This window comes from Medicago sativa, chromosome 3 (assembly GCF_051527215.1).
Source record: "Medicago sativa cultivar Bolivia chromosome 3, Bolivia_mono, whole genome shotgun sequence".
In the NCBI taxonomy this organism is placed as follows: Eukaryota; Viridiplantae; Streptophyta; class Magnoliopsida; order Fabales; family Fabaceae; genus Medicago; species Medicago sativa.
The window spans coordinates 51692748-51710584 of NC_140751.1; the positions used below are offsets into that span (position 1 = coordinate 51692748).

The 17837-nt window shown below is 35.6% G+C and overlaps 2 protein-coding genes across 4 annotated transcripts; both read right to left on the reverse strand.

Annotated features, from left to right (window-relative positions):
* Positions 1-8525: 8525 nt before the first annotated feature.
* LOC146938148 (G-type lectin S-receptor-like serine/threonine-protein kinase At4g27290) lies at positions 8526-11935 on the reverse strand. 2 transcript variants are annotated; one of them, XM_085752157.1, is made up of 7 exons: positions 10606-11935; positions 10317-10385; positions 10029-10183; positions 9736-9946; positions 9395-9632; positions 9171-9321; positions 8526-9056 (listed from the first exon to the last, which is right to left on the reverse strand). In XM_085752157.1, exons 1-7 carry the CDS (start codon positions 11888-11890, stop codon positions 8754-8756), a joined length of 2412 nt encoding a protein of 803 aa, XP_085608283.1. In that variant the 5' UTR covers positions 11891-11935; the 3' UTR covers positions 8526-8753. The 2 variants fall into 2 exon arrangements, with proteins under 2 accessions (XP_085608283.1, XP_085608282.1); XM_085752156.1 differs by having other exon boundaries at positions 10317-10433.
* Positions 11936-12791: 856 nt separating this feature from the next.
* On the reverse strand, positions 12792-17516 carry LOC146938149 (uncharacterized). Of its 2 annotated transcripts, none has more exons than XM_085752159.1 (3): positions 16859-17516; positions 15705-15833; positions 12792-14752 (listed from the first exon to the last, which is right to left on the reverse strand). In XM_085752159.1, the coding sequence occupies exons 1-3, from the start codon at positions 17261-17263 to the stop codon at positions 13196-13198; spliced, it is 2091 nt and encodes a 696-aa protein (XP_085608285.1). In that variant the 5' UTR covers positions 17264-17516; the 3' UTR covers positions 12792-13195. The 2 variants fall into 2 exon arrangements, with proteins under 2 accessions (XP_085608285.1, XP_085608284.1); XM_085752158.1 differs by having other exon boundaries at positions 15705-15836.
* Between the last annotated feature and the right edge of the window lie 321 nt (positions 17517-17837).

Genomic DNA, 17837 nt, shown 5'->3' on the forward strand with positions numbered 1-17837 from the left:
AGTGACGAGTTATGTCACAAGTTTTGAACTTTAATGTCATCTATTTGATTTCTCTTGTAGTTAGATAAAATATTTTTAATAACTTGGTATGATTTGAAACTAAGTTTGGCTTTGCTATTTGGAATTAGCAACATTTTAAGTTTAGGTGGGGTACTAGTAAAACTTATTTATCAAAAATGAAAAAAAAAATGTAGAATAAACCATGCAAAAGTATGGGTTTACACAAACAAAAATAGAAAAAAGAAGAAAAAAAATCAAGAGCCAAAACACCTAAATGTTGGTCTCTTCAATAAAATGTATCTATCTTGAAAGAAAAAAAATATAAAAAATTTACTTAGTACCCATCTTGTTTTGGTTTAAGAAATGAAGGTTGGCAATACTTCAATGTTTAGTAGGAATTTGTAGGCTGAAAATCTAACTCCAAGTTGTTTTACCAGCCTACTTTCCTAAATATATCCCGCCTTAACATAAGCCATGTTATAACCCTGAAAGACTTCAAAGTGTGTATATAGTATGATCTTGAATATCTGTTTAGAATTATTTCAAATTTACAGCAAGATATGTTCATGTGATGACTGGAGTAAACAAATGTCATGACCAGCTCGACTGGAAAATAGTGTGGCTTAGTGTATGAACTATCTTCTATAAGCCTATCTCGCTTGCATGGAAGTGGTAAGTTAGTCAAGTTTGTAAATGAGATGAGATGATGATCTGAGCAACCTCTTCTAAAAGGTATGTTTTTCCTAAAAATATACAAACCTTAAAATTTATTCTCTTTCGTTACTTGAGGACAAGCAACATTTTAGGTTTGGGGTTGTGATAACATGTTATCTTACGTTATTCTAAGCATATTTTTCAGCCCTTTTTATTGCTTTGATCCAAGATTGGGGAGTTTTAGAATAATTGCCTATGGTTTTTGGGACATTTTGTAATATGTTCATTTCGAGTCATGTAATTATAGTTTTCCCGAAACCTAACAATTTCATGGTGTTTTTGATGTAATTCAAGGCAAAATCATGCAAATTGGCAAAGCAAAGACATCCAAGAAGATTTGAGAAGACAATGAATGAAGATTCAAGAGGCCTCTGAAGGCATTATAAGAAGGGTACATTTTGTTCGAAGTCCTAAGACAAGTTATATGAAAGAAAACACTCAAAAGACGAAGAAATGTACGATTACGCTCGATAAAATTCACTGATGCGCCTCCCGGGTGTGAACCAGGCGCCCGAGGCACGTAGAATGACACTCATGCACCCATGGGAGTGTTTCATGTACCTTGAGTATTCAAAACAAAATACACCTAGGCGCCTCTAGAGTGTAACCTGCGCGCCCCGTGCATGCTGAATTCGGGAAATAACTGCTCTTTGCTACTTTTGGGTAGAAAAGGCTCATATTTTAGGCTCAAACCCAAGTGACAATCAAGCCTATTAATACAACTCCTGGCACTCATAACGGAGTAGTTCAAGAGGAAGGCAAGCACAATGAGCTTCAATGGAGGAGTCTCTCTCCTCACTAAGTTTCTAGGGTATGTTTTATTTATTTTGTAATTTGTCTTTAGGTACCATGAGTAACTAAACCCTATTAGAGTAGGGTTCTAAGACGAACCTCTATTTTATTTGTTGGATTTATTTATTTTAAGTCTTTATTCAATTATTTTATGAATCCTATTTACTTTTATTATGCAAATTCTTAATTTCATCCGAAATGAATCAACCCTGAGATAACAGTGATTAGGAAAGTGACATGCCTAATGTTCAGTGAAAACCTACCCGAATCAGGAAGTAACTAAGATAACAGTGTAACTAATTAACAACGGTAAACAAACCTAGGACTAAGTAACAACGGTAAACGAACCTAGGAACTAGCATAATAATTTTACTCTTCTTACATCCTTGGTAAGGTAGACGATATAGGGATGGAACCTTTAGGACCATTGAGAATTTAGGAACTCTAATATTTAAGTGTATGCTTTAATTAACTCTGAGGTAGTAAGAGCCTCAGATACATCTATGTGCGAAGGCGCATCTCCATATAAGATTGACGACCCTAAGCATTGACTCGCGTAGAAACTTTGGTGTAAGTTTGCAACTCGACAGTTGGAGAGAAACAACACCCCGCGAACTTATACTTAAATAGAAGACATTTAACCAATACCAGAATAACACTCGACTATTATTTAATTCTAACAAATGTATATAGAAGATTCGAAAAATCCTAACTGCCGCTAACATTATGCAATAAAAAACAGGTTACTCCTAAGCTCTAGCCCTGAGCAAACAGATCAAATTGCACAAACACCCCTTTTATCTTTATTTATTTGTTTTGTGTTCTTAAATAAGTACCACCAATTACCTGGTTGAAACAACAACCCATATGGATACGATACTTTACTTGCACTTTATTACTTGGTAAACGATTTTGTTTACTTTCCTAAATCCAATCATCAGAAATCAAAAGTGGAAGGGGACTACTCTCCCTCCCTCCCTCCCTCCCCCGACAGTGTCCATTCATTTTATGTTTACCCTTAACTAAATGGGTTCAGTTCACACAAAAGATAAATAAAATATGAGTTTCTTATCCTAAACCTTCTTCATAAGCTATAATCTATAATCAAGCTTGGGTATTTAGTCAAATCTTTCAAATTTCAAACCATACTCATACTTTTCTTATATAGTTGATAAATACAGGCATACAACAAGTGCTTATGAAGAAAAAGAAAAACACACCAAAAGTTAAAGTAATAGTGGAATAATGCAGAGTGAGGGGATGGTTCCCCACTCTATTAGACAACATATTCATAATTTTCTACGCTATCATCATCTATTAAACAACAGTAAACAATTGATGCCCAAGTTAAAAAATAAGAAAGACCTTAAAATTCAAAGAACACTTAAAAAAATATTTTTATATACGTCCGTCAAAGGAACTAAGGGGGACTCTTGACAGCTTTTCATTAAGCTCCCACTATACATAAATTATTAATCAGTAAATTAAAGGTAAGAAAATCTAATAATATTTTCATTATTTATCAGCAAATAGTTAAATAGCCCTCGCTATCATCTAAAATCTTTGACGAATTCTAAGCCATATCTACACATGATAGAAAACCAAATTTTGGAAAAGAAAATGCTATCATTTATAATTTATGTTGATCTAATCTCCCTGCATAGATAAATAGAAGTTAGAAACAAATAAAAAGTTGACTATCTAAAAAAGTTAGACACAAAGAAACATGTTTAATTTTCTAAGTGCTAGAAACATCAAAATTAACGACTAATCTAATTTGCGATGATTCAAAATATAAGTGATGATTCTCAAATAAGAGATGATCCAAAATATAAGTAAAAATCATTCGAAAAAATATAAGTAAATATGAGGTGTTAGTTCAATGGTAAGAGTTTGATTTTGTAATCTCAAGGGACAAAGTTTAATTTCCCTTTGAAACGGTTGTAAAATGGTCATTAGTTTCACTTTTATTAATATATATTTTTTTTCTTCTTTTCCATTTTTTTAAACAAATATGCCCAAACAAATATAAGTAAAATTCAAATTATATTGATTTTAAAACTTTTAATAACTATTTTATTCTCATTGAGCAAGTTCATATAATTCAATTACCTGTTTATTACATTGACAAGGAGAAAGATAGTTAAAATTAGAAGAGAGAAAAAATGCTAACCTACCATAAATAGATTTTGTGTCCGCTAGTTTGGTGCTTAGCACCTTTAGGTCTCTTATGAGACTTATTATTGAGTCAACAATAGGACATTTAGTTTTTAACTATTTTGTGTGTCATTCTTTAGTTTATGCAAATGAGCAATCTTTTGCTAAGTTCACAGCTAAATTTTCTGTTTTAGAACATGGCGCAGCTGAACTTTGTTGCTTTCTATTATAGCCTCCAGTGCGAGGAATACAAAAGATTGTACAAAAGTTTAAGGATAATTAAACAAATTTGGTTTTACCAAGCATTAAAACTGTGTCGAAATTTTTTGTAAGTCCTAAAACAACTAGCAAAATTAAGTAATTAAGGGCTAAACTTAAGAGGTCTTTTATTTTGTAAGGACAAAAAACATTTTTAACACAATAATGTTTGCGCACCGTATCTGTCATGGTTGATGGCTACATATAACCAATCACACTTGATAAGCTGGAAAAGGAGATTTCAGATATCAAACGATTCCAAAATGGTCGGCACATGTATGATTTCGAGTAGTAATTTCAATTTTCTCTTTAAAATTCTATTACATTGCAAAATTTGCAACAACATCTGATTTATAATACCAGATACAGAAGGCATCTCCTTTCAAACAAGTTTTTGAACATTGCTTTTTACTCAAGGAACTTATCTAGACTCATACTGATGCAGGAGGGTTTTACTAGTAATTTAGTAGTATTTATTATTTAGCCAAATCTTAGTAGTTTTCTAGAATTTTCTATTATTATTACGTTTTATTTTATTTTGACCCACGGGTTTGTTATTTCTTTCACTATATAAGCAGAACTTATGTAGCCTAAGAGGTACACTTTTTTATTCATTAATAATATTCGAGATTTTCTCTCAATTTCTGGTGGATTCCGGAACCCTTATTTTGATAGGTTTGTCGCTTGCAACCCTATTTTCACAAGTTTGTCGCTTGCAAACTTGTTCTTTTCTATCTAGGTTTAGCGCTTGCTAACCCTACGATTCCGTACTGCGTCAGTTGGTATCAGAGCAGGTTTCTCCTGTTCTTTTTCTAACGTGATCAGCCGGTGACGAGAGCAGAATTTGACGGTTTACATATGGCCGCCAAAGCTCTGTTAGATCAGATGGTGGCATTAACAGCTAAGATCGGCAACATCAACAACAACAACAACCGCAACAACCACAACTACGACGACAAAAACAATCAGAACAGGAGAGGTGAACCAATTAGGGTTCGTGGTGAAAACAATCGAATTATTGAGGATTCAAATTCTTCAACGGTGGAGAAAACTGATTTTGAAGAGATAATGTCGAATCATTGGAAGAAGCTGCAGATTTTACGAGAACAGACCGATTCTGCTAAATCTATTGAAAAGGATCAGGAAGCAAAAAGTAAGGTAACATGTGAAGACGTAACAATAGATACTACACATGGTAATCAAGCAATGGATTTTGAGAAAGAATCACTTTCAGAGGACCATAAAGATGAGGAAAGGCCAGCGACAGTAAAAGAAAATAACGATGAATATTGCTTAAAAGTATCAACAATCCTCAAGGAGGCAACTTGTTCATCTGTATCTTGGACAATTGAGAGTTCAATCTCAATGTCAGTGGCACCAACAATTCGGAAATTATCGCAGCAATTAGATTCAAGTTCTCAGTTTTTGGATCCTAATTCGGAAATTGATTCTGATTTAGTCGTTAACTCGGGTTCGAATTCAATTTCAGAAATAAACATGGAGATAGAGAAACCCACGTTGTTGGACAAACAAATTCCAACTAAAGCATTCTCGTCATTCGTTCCGCAACGCTTGGGGTGAGGTAAAGTTCCAATCCCTCTCACATAACACAATCGGCGGAACCGAGCAATTAGTGCTTTTAAGTTTCAACAGTCTCCGATGTTACGATCCCGGCGGATTTCTAGTTGCGTTGAGATCATGTTTTCAAAATCAGACCTCTCCCTCCAATCTGCAATGTTTAAGTGAAGTAAAATGTAAACCATTCTCATCTAATCACCTGATTGCACTGCCTCTGAAACCACCTGATGTCATTCACACATCATCACTCAGTCTGCCTTTCTCAATTACTACAAAAGGTATGACATCAATGCAATTTTCGGATGAATATTCATTTATAGTGCTGCAAAGAGTTGCTGAAGCTACAAAGCAAGCTATCAAACGGAAAATTGTGCAAGCCACATATGTTGATTTTCAGTCATGGAGTATACCTACAAAGCCAAAGCCATCGGTAATTTCTGGCAGTGATATTGCAAAATTGTTTGTTCCGGCGCCACCACCGAAACCTTCACATCCATGTATATTCGCTCCGACACTGCCGCCATTACCCAAACCTCCGGATCGAAGCTATCAGAAGATTCTCGTGGATTTTCAAGTGACACATAATTTCACCTTGCCTCCACCACTTCCCGCACCGTTAGACACCGGAAATAGATCGGGGAAATTCATCACAACAACATCGGTTTCTTGTGCCCATTACATGTTTGTTGAAATACCCCTCAGGTACAGTCTTAACTTTGTGCAAGATTGTGCTCTCAAATTGATTGTTTGTAGTGACAGTCACCGAAGTTTCGATCCCGACATATCATTATTGTTCGTGTTTCTGCCTATTTTGATTTCGTTCCCTGTCCATTATGTTCCATGTTAGAAGAATCTCTATCGGTTGGAAACAAAGAGATGAATAACGTTGTTATACTATTCGTTGCTTTGCAAAAATACTATGACACTAACACTTTGTCATGCCTAAATAAACATTCTCACTTCTACAATTTGAAGGATATTGAATTTGAAAATATATTGGGAGATTCTTGGTTGAATGGACTTGTAAGACATATGGATACTTTTGTTGAAAGGGGAATTTTGGTTGTTAGGCATGTTGGTTCTATTAGCAAAACAGTGAGAGCAGTTTGTCTTGGGATTAATTTGATCAACAAGTCCTTTTCTCAGATTGGCCTACAAGGAGCTCAAACGTGCCTTATTTACATGGTTAAGTTCAGTAATAAATTGGAGGTTCCTAATTGCAATTCTAACATGATCACCAAACTGTATCATGTCCACACTTGGAGCTACTTAATTGATTATTTTCTTCATGGTTGTTGTTATGTTTCGACAAATATTCTCTACTATTTTAATCATAATGCAAGGGGCAGAGGATATGTGCTTGTTTCTAAAGCTAGTAGTAATGAAATCACTTCACTGCTACCTTTCATGAAGTTCAATAAGTGGTTAGTTGAAAGATGTTATGGATTCAAGATGGTTTATGTGAATATGAATTCTAGCTTTGAATGTTTTGGCATGTCAATTGATGATGTCTTTATTACAATGTGGCTTGTGTTAGGCTTGGAATTCTTTGCTGCAATAAAAGTTTCTGTTGGAGTATATATCATGTGGAATAAACATGTTGGAGATTTAGTGTTTGTGCATTTGACCTCTCAAAGTTCAGAAGAAAAGGAAGATATAGGAACTGCCATTGAGTTCCGTTCAGTCCAAAAATGGCTTGATACTACTAGCAAAAGGAATTTTTATGCTGTAGAATTTTTATTGTTTCTTCTTGCTACCTATGGATTGAAGAATTGGAAAATAAATCTTGTTTATGAGGCGTCTCAATCTCTCTATCTAATTTCCTTTTGCTCAAGTGTTGAGATACATGATATAGTACTGATGAATGATGGAAAGAATTCAGAATTATCAAATAGTTGGTCACTCCATCATCACTTGGGCTACCTCCCGGTTGCAAAGTCTTGTGTTTCTCTCATTGATGTTAGTTTGGAGAAAGAAAGTTGTGATGATACAATGGTAATAAGTGAATCTCCTTTAAAAGAAGTTATTGGAGAGAATGTTGTTTTGTTTCTAAATCTAGAGCTAAATTCCCTGAAGTGGCAGAAGCTAAATTTTAAACGTGTTCTGCAATATCATGAAAATTACTTCAAATATATGATTATGTCTGAATGTCAAAAACATTATGTTGTGGCTGATCTACACAGAAAAATGATTGATAGGGGAAGTATTCGTGCTCCAACAATTATACTCAAATGGAAGACTTTACCTCCTAAGCACGGAACTTGGAAGTTTGCTGCTAATGGTGATATGTTTGTGGTCATAAGTGACCAACAGGACAAGATAAAAGAATTTGAAGCTCAAGACATAAAATGCAAGGAATTGGCATACGCTATACTGGAAGGGTCTCAAGCAGATGAAGGCATGGAGTCTCAAGTGGATTCAAGGTGCTTGGATAATGCTAGTTGCAACCAACCCGAGGAGCTTCCGTCTTGTCACTCTTATTATTTGTCTGAGTTTTGTAAAACGGAGGATCTAGAAAATATTCGACATGCTACTACATTTTTTCAATGGGATCCAGGTGGGTGCCGCTTGTTCATTGAAGGAGTCAACAATGAATGGAGAGCTCTTTATTAGAACGAGAACTCGGGGTCGAGTTCTTCAGAGGTGGAAGAGACTGATGCAGGAGGGTTTTACTAGTAATTTAGTAGTATTTATTATTTAGCCAAATCTTAGTAGTTTTCTAGAATTTTCTATTATTATTACGTTTTATTTTATTTTGACCCACGGGTTTGTTATTTCTTTCACTATATAAGCAGAACTTATGTAGCCTAAGAGGTACACTTTTTTATTCATTAATAATATTCGAGATTTTCTCTCAATTTCTGGTGGATTCCGGAACCCTTATTTTGATAGGTTTGTCGCTTGCAACCCTATTTTCACAAGTTTGTCGCTTGCAAACTTGTTCTTTTCTATCTAGGTTTAGCGCTTGCTAACCCTACGCTTCCGTACTGCGTCACATACTAATATAATCTATCTATCTATCTTCATTCTTTTTTAGGGATCTATCTATCTTCATATTCGCCAAAAGAAAAATATTAGCGCGTTTTTAACAATATTTCATCCATATAAGTGTCACAGTGGTGTTAAATGGGCTTGCATCTCATCCCAGAAGCTAGTTCAAAGGATGAGGGTACTCAACACCCCGAGAACCTGAGTAATGCTTAAGTGATAACAAAATACAAAGAACTTCAAAACCAACTGCAACAAGTGGCATTCTATCGGGCCTCTAACAATGAGATTGAAGCTTCATTTATTGAACAGACTTTTGAAGAAGATGCTGTGCTGATTGTATTGTTATCTCTTCCTGCATAGAACCCAGGTTCACTTGGTGTTGGGAGTAACTTCTCACCCTTCAACATAAAAACCACAGATGACATGTTAGGCCTATTTTCTGCTTTCTGTTGTGTACACAATAAACCCACATGAATAAATCTTATTATTTCTGAATATATGGCCTCATCATATGATATGTCAGCTATTAACTCCTTTGGCCTTTCTTCAATCCATAGTCTCCATGCCTAAAATGACATCAAGGTTACAAAAAGAGTAAGCTCAACATTTATGAAGTGGATTTTGATTGATTGGTTTATTTCTTGTGTCATAAGATAGAACATATACACTTCAAAACTTACATAACCAAGGAGGTTTAGATGATGTAGAGGGTCACAAAATCCGCGATTCTTCCTACCGCTAATTATTTCAAGCACAACGACTCCAAAACTAAAAACATCAGATTTTATTGAGAAATATCCATGCACAGCATATTCTGGAGGCATATATCCACTGCAATGTATAATACTACATAAGCAAATGAGATATTTAAACCTTAAACAGAAGAAAAATAAGTCGAACTTACTAGGTTCCCATCACTCTATTTGTATTAGCCTCAGCTTGGTCTCCCATAAATGATCTGGCTAAACCAAAATCTGATATCTTTGGGATCATATCAATATCAAGAAGAATGTTGCTTGTCTTGAGATCTCTATGTATGATTCGTAGTGTAGAATCTTGATGGAGATACAGCAGCCCCCGAGCAATACCATTAATAATTTCCAAACGTTTAGTCCAATCAAGTAACTTGCTTCGCATAGCATCTAACAGATTTCACTTTCTTAAGTTAGCATGAGAACTACATTTTAAGCTTTTAGCAAGAGAAAAATTGAGATCAATAAATTGGGTTGGTGTGAAAATTCAAACCAAAAATAAAGAAATCCAAGCTTCTGTTGGGCATGAATTCATAGATCAACATCTTTTCATCTTCTTGAATAGAACAACCAAGAAGTTTTACAAGATTACGGTGCTGAAGTGTTGCCATCAACTTTACTTCATTTTTGAACTCCTCAATTCCTTGTCCCGATGTTTTAGAAAGCCTCTTAACAGCGATCTCTTGGCCATCTACCATTATGCCCTAGGAATATTTTAGGAAATTTTAGTACTTATAGTACTTGGCGAAATAAGGGGATAAACTAACTTCGTAGCCAAGACTTTACCTTGTACACTGGTCCAAAACCACCTTCTCCCAATTTGTTTCTGATAGAGAAGTTATTTGTTGCATTAGTGATGGTTGAAAAATCAAATATTGTGGCCAAGTCATCATCTTCCTTCTCCTTCTTCTGCTTCCAGTGAAATAACTTTTTTATATGGCCTGAAGTAACAATTAAATTGGTCTAATGTTAACAATGTACACGAACACATCAATAAAACTTCAGAGTTCATTGTAAGTTATAACTAATTCTAATGTTAAGAATTATTTATCATGACTTGTTCACTTGTCTTACCAAGCTTCTTTCTATATGCTGACGTGACCAATACGAGAACGGTTAGTCCTATAATGAATGCAATAACCCCTGCAAAAGTCCCAGAAAGCTTCAAGTTCCTCTTATTCTTTTTATGATCTGAGGGTTGAAATAAATGTCAGTCAACAAGCACGTATAGAAGCTTACTCAAAATAAGAATTTAAAAGTATTCAACACGACTTAATACTATCAAGATAAATGCTGAAATATATGAAATATGTGCAATATATCTAACTGGAAAGGAAAAAGATGTAATAGGAAATGAAAATACCAAGTTCTGAAGATGCTAGCCGTATATAAATGTCTTGTCCTCGGTCTCGATGTTTTCTCATGTCCAAAATATTGTCAAACCAAAGTAAGCAACCACTCCCACCGTATCTGATATCTAAATTTGCATATGCAGTGCAAGTACAATTTTTCAAACACGTTTTCTTACATTCCTCAAGGCTCAAGCTCTTGTCGTACCAAGATGCCGACGTGTCTGGCAACTTCATGTTTGTGTACTTCAAAAAGCCATCTCCATCGAGACAATTCAATTTTGTTCTCCTCAGACACCCGCCAGACCAATCTGATGACTTCCATTTTGATTGAAATTTTGGCGTGAAACCTTCCAAGCATTCACATATTGGAAATTTATTAATATTGCAGTTAGAGTTGATACCACACCAAGCATACTTTTCACACTGGTCTATAGGACGAGTAGCTGTAGCCTCCCAATTTTGTGTCCAATCCGACCATATAAAACGTTGTGGAGTTCCATATGTATCTAGCACAAATCTAGTAATAATGAAATTGGTCCATGCTTGATATTGATAAGTGACTTCTTTGTCAGTAATCACAAATGAGTAATTCAAGACCCTATGAATTCTTTGCCAAAACTCATATCCATTCCATGACCCTCCTCTATAAATAATTGTTGTTCCCTTTGCAATAACCTGTTGAGGAAAACCATGAGTATCAATCCTATATGAAAACTCACCTACAGCAGGATCTTGAGAGGTTCTCCAAGAAGTGAGATATCTATATGGACCAGTCACTAAGTTACTTTTCAGCTTCATTCCAGCAAGCAATGTGTCACCAGGATAATCAAAGCTTTCCCACAAAAACTCCTCATTCTCGCTGCTGCTATTTGCATCTTTTACAACAAGGTTTCCCGAATCCAACAACTGCACTACTGATTTTCCCACAATTCTTGATGAATTGGAGGACCAGATAACGCCTTTGGAGCCATCAACAATAACAAGAGTTCCCTGACCATTGAGTTTCAGCATCGCTGTTGAGTTTTGTACAGGCGTATTTCTATTGGCAACCCACACAATAGTCCTTGGTGATATGCTCTTGTACCATATACCGAAGTATTGGCGTAGTGGACCTCCAAAGTTGAAAAATCCTGCTTCAAACAATCCAGCTCCAGAAACAAGTGTATCACTGTATTGCATAAACTGATTTGAAGCAATGGTAGTAAAAGTTTTATGTTTAGAGTAAGTTGGCATGGCCATGAAGCAAAAGAAGAAAGTAAACACCATTAGCATTAGCACCTTATTATGGTTCTCCATTGTGTTTGTGTCGATTTTTCCTCGTTATTTTCATTTTATCAAATTCCAAATTCGATGTTTAGAGTCGAGCTTATAGTCAAGGTCTTCCCATGTAACTCCAAACTTGGGAGTGTAACATTAATTACTGAATTTCTTGTTCGTGGCAATAAAACAGATAACCACCCAAGTACGCAATGAAATAAAAACCAAAGAACCAATCATTCTCTCTCATTTAAATAATTTATTTTAATCATTCATCAATCTCCTATACATTAAAGTCACCATATTTGGCTCGAGGCCGAAAATCGACAACACTGTCTGTTTCAAACTCAATTAAAACAAAGTCTTCCCATATGCTTCTTCTCCACTTGAAAATGATGTAAGGTCTAAACTCCAAACAACAACAGCAAGCTTGTGATGTACAAATTAAAGTCTTATTCAGCTTTTATAGAGTTGCCTGAGAAATGGGTTAGTCCAATACTAGACGCAATTTCTCATAAACGTGTACAATGTAGAGACCTCAAACATAACATTGAGTAATGATAGAGTTTTTTTTTTTTTTTTTTTTTGAAGAAATAGAGTAATGATAGAGTTGTCCTTAGACTTGACAATGATACAATTCAAGAAAAATGCTTCTCATAATAACCGTTTTAGTAAACTCCCACAATATATAAATTATTAATCAGGAAACAAAAGGCAAGGAAAAAAAAAAATTATTATTTTCATTCTTTATCAATGTATCGTTAAAACAGACCTCATCATTCCAAGGGACAATGAAACATAAATGGGGGAAGTGGTCCCTATCTAAGCGCTCAGGTATGAAGTTTCATCACCTTAAATGATAGCACCTAAAATCATACTCACTATATTCTTAAATCTATGACACATTCAAACCACATCCACACACATGATAGAAATCAAATTGGGGTAAAGAAAATGATATAATTTATAATTTATGTTAATCTAGTTTCCCTGGATATATGTCTTGATACAACAAAAGCAACATGCTTCTCATAGTTTTCATTACAAAAAATGAAGCAAGGCCAGTTCATGATAGATTACAAAATTTCCCAAGAGTATATTATTGAGGCATTGGCACAATGGGAGGAAAATATTATCTGCTAAATGCTTAATGAGTGAAAATGAAGAATTAAAACATGGGTAAATTCTGAGGCAGTAAAATTGCGTTTATTTATGAACCCCCGCCATTTCTGAGCAGTTTTTCCAGAAAGCAGCAGATTTGTACTCCCAACAATTCAAACCAAAATGCTGTATGTGTGTCGTTCTTCAGTTATGCAAATGAGCAATCTTTGGTTAAGTTCACATCTAAATCTTCTGTTTCAGAACATGGCGCAGCTGAACCTTGTTGCTTTCTATCCTAGCCTCCATAAGTCTTGCTTTCAAACTACCCTTCGGTCCTGTGCGAGGAATGCATCCTTTCATGCCTCGATTATGCACGCTTCCTGAATCGGGAGAACTTAACTGGCATAAAATGTCTTGGGGGCTTAGTCCACCTTTATCAAGTCCCCATTCAGGAGACATGATGCCACCATTAGATACCTTTCCATTTGAAAGTCTCCCGTTCATTCCCTCCATAGAGATTATCTTGTAATTGTCCTCATTGGTTGGTCCTGACCTCCAAAGCCTAGCTATGGATGATATTCGCTTCGATTGCTTCGTTGGTACTGAACAAACTTCACTTATTTCAGTTAATGGGGTCTCTTCACCTGCATTTCCTTCCCATTCTATCACACTCATCCCCGAGACATTGCTCTTACGACCTTTCTTAGTCACTGAAGGGGCACTTCCTTCTAGTGAACAACTTGATCCTTGATCTTCAACATGGCTCACAGTTTCCCATCCACTTTCATCTTCTTCAATATCACAGTTGTTATCAATATATATGTCAGAACGTCTCTGAAAGCTATTCTTATTTATGGATTTGGCTTCGGGACTAACCGTGTGAATCTTTGAGGCATGACTCACCGGAGAGTAAGCAATGCATGATTCAGTCTCCCTCTCGTTGGGTTCACCAGAATTTACATCTTCAAAAATGGCAAAAATATCGTCTGGATTGGATGGCTCATAGGAAAATCCCTTGAGGTCTTGAATGTTCACGGAAGCTGCAGCCTGTTGAAGAGATTGTGCCTCTCTGATCTCCTTAGCATCTGAGTTCATATTTACTGACTTAAGAAAGGTTTCCAAATATGCCACAAGTTCATTCATCTGTGAATACTTCTCGTCAAGAGCAACTTTTGCGTCTATCAGTTTCATATGAACACGTTCTTCACGCCATACTTCAGCCATCTGTAACATCCTTCTCTCCTCATCCATTTCTTCCCTAAGATTCATAGACTCTCGCTTTAATTCTTCAACTTCAGCCTTGTCTTCTCCAATTTCCTTAGCAAGCTCGTCACATACCTCCTCAATCAATTCTCTGGCCTTCCTTTCTTTCTCATAGTCCTGCATGCAGCGTTTTGCTAATAACTTAGCATCAGCCAACTCATTAACCAACCTGGAATTGACAATTTCAGCCCTTTGACGACTTTTCCTTTCTCGATTTAAATCTGTTTTAATGTCATCAACATATGCACGGATTTTCTCATGCTCTTTGCTTCTCCACGAGGCTCTTTCCTCACTGACTTTCTTTAAGAAATGCTCAAGTTTCTTTTTCGAGGAATGGCGTTCAGTCTCGAGCTCCTGAATCCGCACACGAGCCTGCTCTAACTCTGCTTCAAGAGCAGAAACAGTGCTATCCTTTTGGTCTAGAAGTTCCATCTGGCTGTAGATATGCTGCCCTTCATCGGATGTTTTTAAACTAACAGGATCCCACTTTGTCATTCCCTCCATTGCAGCAGAGGAAAACTGGAAGGAAGGGTCGAGCTGCAAGAGAACAAAGAAGGTTTAAGATTAGCACTTCAATTGAATTGTTGGTTCTTTCACTTCTGAAAGTGTAAGTTAGACAATTTCGAACTCTTTCCTTTATGGCCAAACAAAAAAAAAAAACTCCCTTCACTGGCTGTAATTTTAAAAGCTATTTTCACCCATATCAGTTTACAAAGCAATATGAAAATGTTTTCCCATGCACTTTACCTTAGCATGTATCTAAGCAACACTATATTTCGTTTCTCAGCTCCAAGAAATAACATTCATTAGATCTATCTACATTTGAAAGTTAAACTAGGGTGGCTATCATATAAGCCTCGAGAAAACACAGGTACCATGGCGCATGGATTTGGCATCTTGTCAAAATTCCTTGGTTGTAGAACACAGCCACATGTACAGTTTGATATGTATCTACTAGGTATATATAGCCTAACTACGCGAAATAGCTTCCTTTGGCACAAAGAATACAACTATCAAAATTAGACATGCATTTGCAAGTTGCTTTGTTTTATACGTTCGAAGGTGATAATACTACTGGAAATCATATAACATCAGGAATGAAGAAAGTAACTAAGGAGCTTGATAGAGTAAAATGAAATATTTTGTAATATCTTAATATTATGTTAAGAGTGTCTTAGTTTTTCTCGTAGGATTAGTTTATTAGTTGTCCATAAGGTGTCAGCTCAATCGTAAGAGTTTGACCAACCTTAAGGAACAAAGTCAAATCCCCTCGGAGACAATTGTAAAAATTCTATCTGTATCACTTTAATTGATATAAAAAAAAAAAAAAAAACAAAAAACAAAACATATTGTCATGCAAGAAAGAGTACAATTTAAATTCAGTTTTTGATCTTTATTTTAATATGGCCTTCACTCATTAATCTCCAATTATCAGAGCCATTTATGATTGTGATGGCTATAATTATGAAATAAATAGGAAACACAATACCTCACAAAAATGTCCATCCTTTGTCCTAGAAATGGAACGACGGGTTTGTGATGGATTCTTGATATCAGATCCATGCATAACGGCATTTTGATTACTAAGACATGGGTGGTCTGCATAACCAATTCCATTCTGCTGCATATAAGTCATGTCAGTTATAAACTAGAAGTGGAAAGCTATTGAACTTATTGACCAAACAAACTGCCAAGATCTGAAAATAATAATACATGACATTGTGCATTGAAATTTTTTGACATCAACATGAATGCATATATATATATATATATAATTATATACCGAATAGACTTGTACAGTTCAGTTAAGGAATCTAGTAAATAAGGATTACAATTCATCAGATTGCATAGTTCTGTTAAGTGTAAGCATTGAAAGCATGAATTCAGAATGCAAATACATTGACACTATAGATATGATTCACATCATTTATACCATGAATTAAATAATCTCAAGTAACAAACAAACCCTAATTCATTTCTTCAATTATAACCTAAAACAATAATGGCTTCTGCAATGTCCCTAAGCCAATCATGAGCTAACCAACAACACAACACTTTTGAGGTTTCAGATTCCTTTTCAATGAAGATAATGGATCACAATAATGGCTTCTTGCATATTTTTTTAATCATTAACAATCAACCATTTACTTCAAATGAACTTCTAACTTTTAAAGCAATAAACAACAACCAATAAAAAAAGGGTATCATGGAAAATGAAAGCTGAATAAAAGTTCCCTCTGGAGACACAAAATAGAACATGCAGAATGATGAAAACTCGAAAAAGGATGCAATCACAAAGGTCAAACTCAAACTTGAAAAACAATATGCATAAAACATACAAAAACATTCAACAAATGGCTCATTTTAGATTGACTCATTCGAGCTTACTTACTTGTGAAACTGTTTGTAAGAGATTATGAAAACAACTCTTACAATTTATATGTAAATAATTAGACTTCATTTTATCCTTTGTTACAGAAATAGCTTATACATAAACACTTATATGATAAGCACTTAAATATGTTTATAAACAACTAAAGACTAGAATAGAAATCACAAAGCTGAATCAAAAACTCGAATTTCAAACAAAAATAGCAAAATCAAGCAACAAAAAACAAATAATCTTCAAAAAAACATAGTTACCTGGAGTCTCAAACCACCACGTGTTCCACAATCACCACCCACCGCAACCTCCGGCAACTGCAACCGCCAAAGTCCAGCACCAAGCTTCCTCGCCGACACAGTCACCACCGGCTTCTGCTTCTGCTTCTGCTCACTTTTCCGACAAACCTCTTCCACCAGATCACCACCACCGTCAACAACACTCCCCTCTCCATCTTCAGGGACTTTCCACTTCGACGAAGGAGTTTCCGGCCTACTCCGTCTCCCGGAAGACGTACCGCTTCTCCTCAAACGACTCCCCGGCGTCTTGAACTTCCGGCGAGAAGTTCTCCGGTGAGGTCGAAGATCTGAATCGGGAGAGTTGTTGGAAGCAATGCTCGCCGTGAATGACGGAGTATGTCGGTGAGATTCGCCGGAGATCTTCATTATCACCGGCGAGTATCAGCCATTTAAGAAAAATATAATAACCTCTCAGTAAGTAGTAGTTATTTGCTCGGCTACGGTGAGATTGGTTCTCTCGGATTAGTCGGTATTTGAGTCGGATACAAAGTTTAAAGTTTAAAGGCTGTTAATGCTACAAATAATGTATGTGTGTGTGTGTTGAGGTTTGTGAGAGAAAATGAGTGAGAAGAAGAGGTTGTTATTTTTTGTGTGTGATTGTGGAAGTTGAGTTGTGTGTGAGAAAATGAAGCATAGAGAGAGGGAGATTGGAGTGTGTTTGTGTACGGTCAACGTATAATCTATTTTTACCTTAGATTTTCTATGATGTAGATGGAAAAATCTTTACTGCAGTAGTACTACTGTGTAGTTTTAACTTGGTAAATGGTGTGGTGGTGGTGATCTCTTTTACTTTTTGACTGGTGGTTATTTATTTTCCTTTTTTTGATGCAAAAGTGTTTATTTCTTTTTGACTCAATATTTATTTCTTTACTTTATAGGTAAGTAGTTGTTTTGCATTTATATTTTTTTTTAAAGAGCATTTATATTATTTGAAAATCAA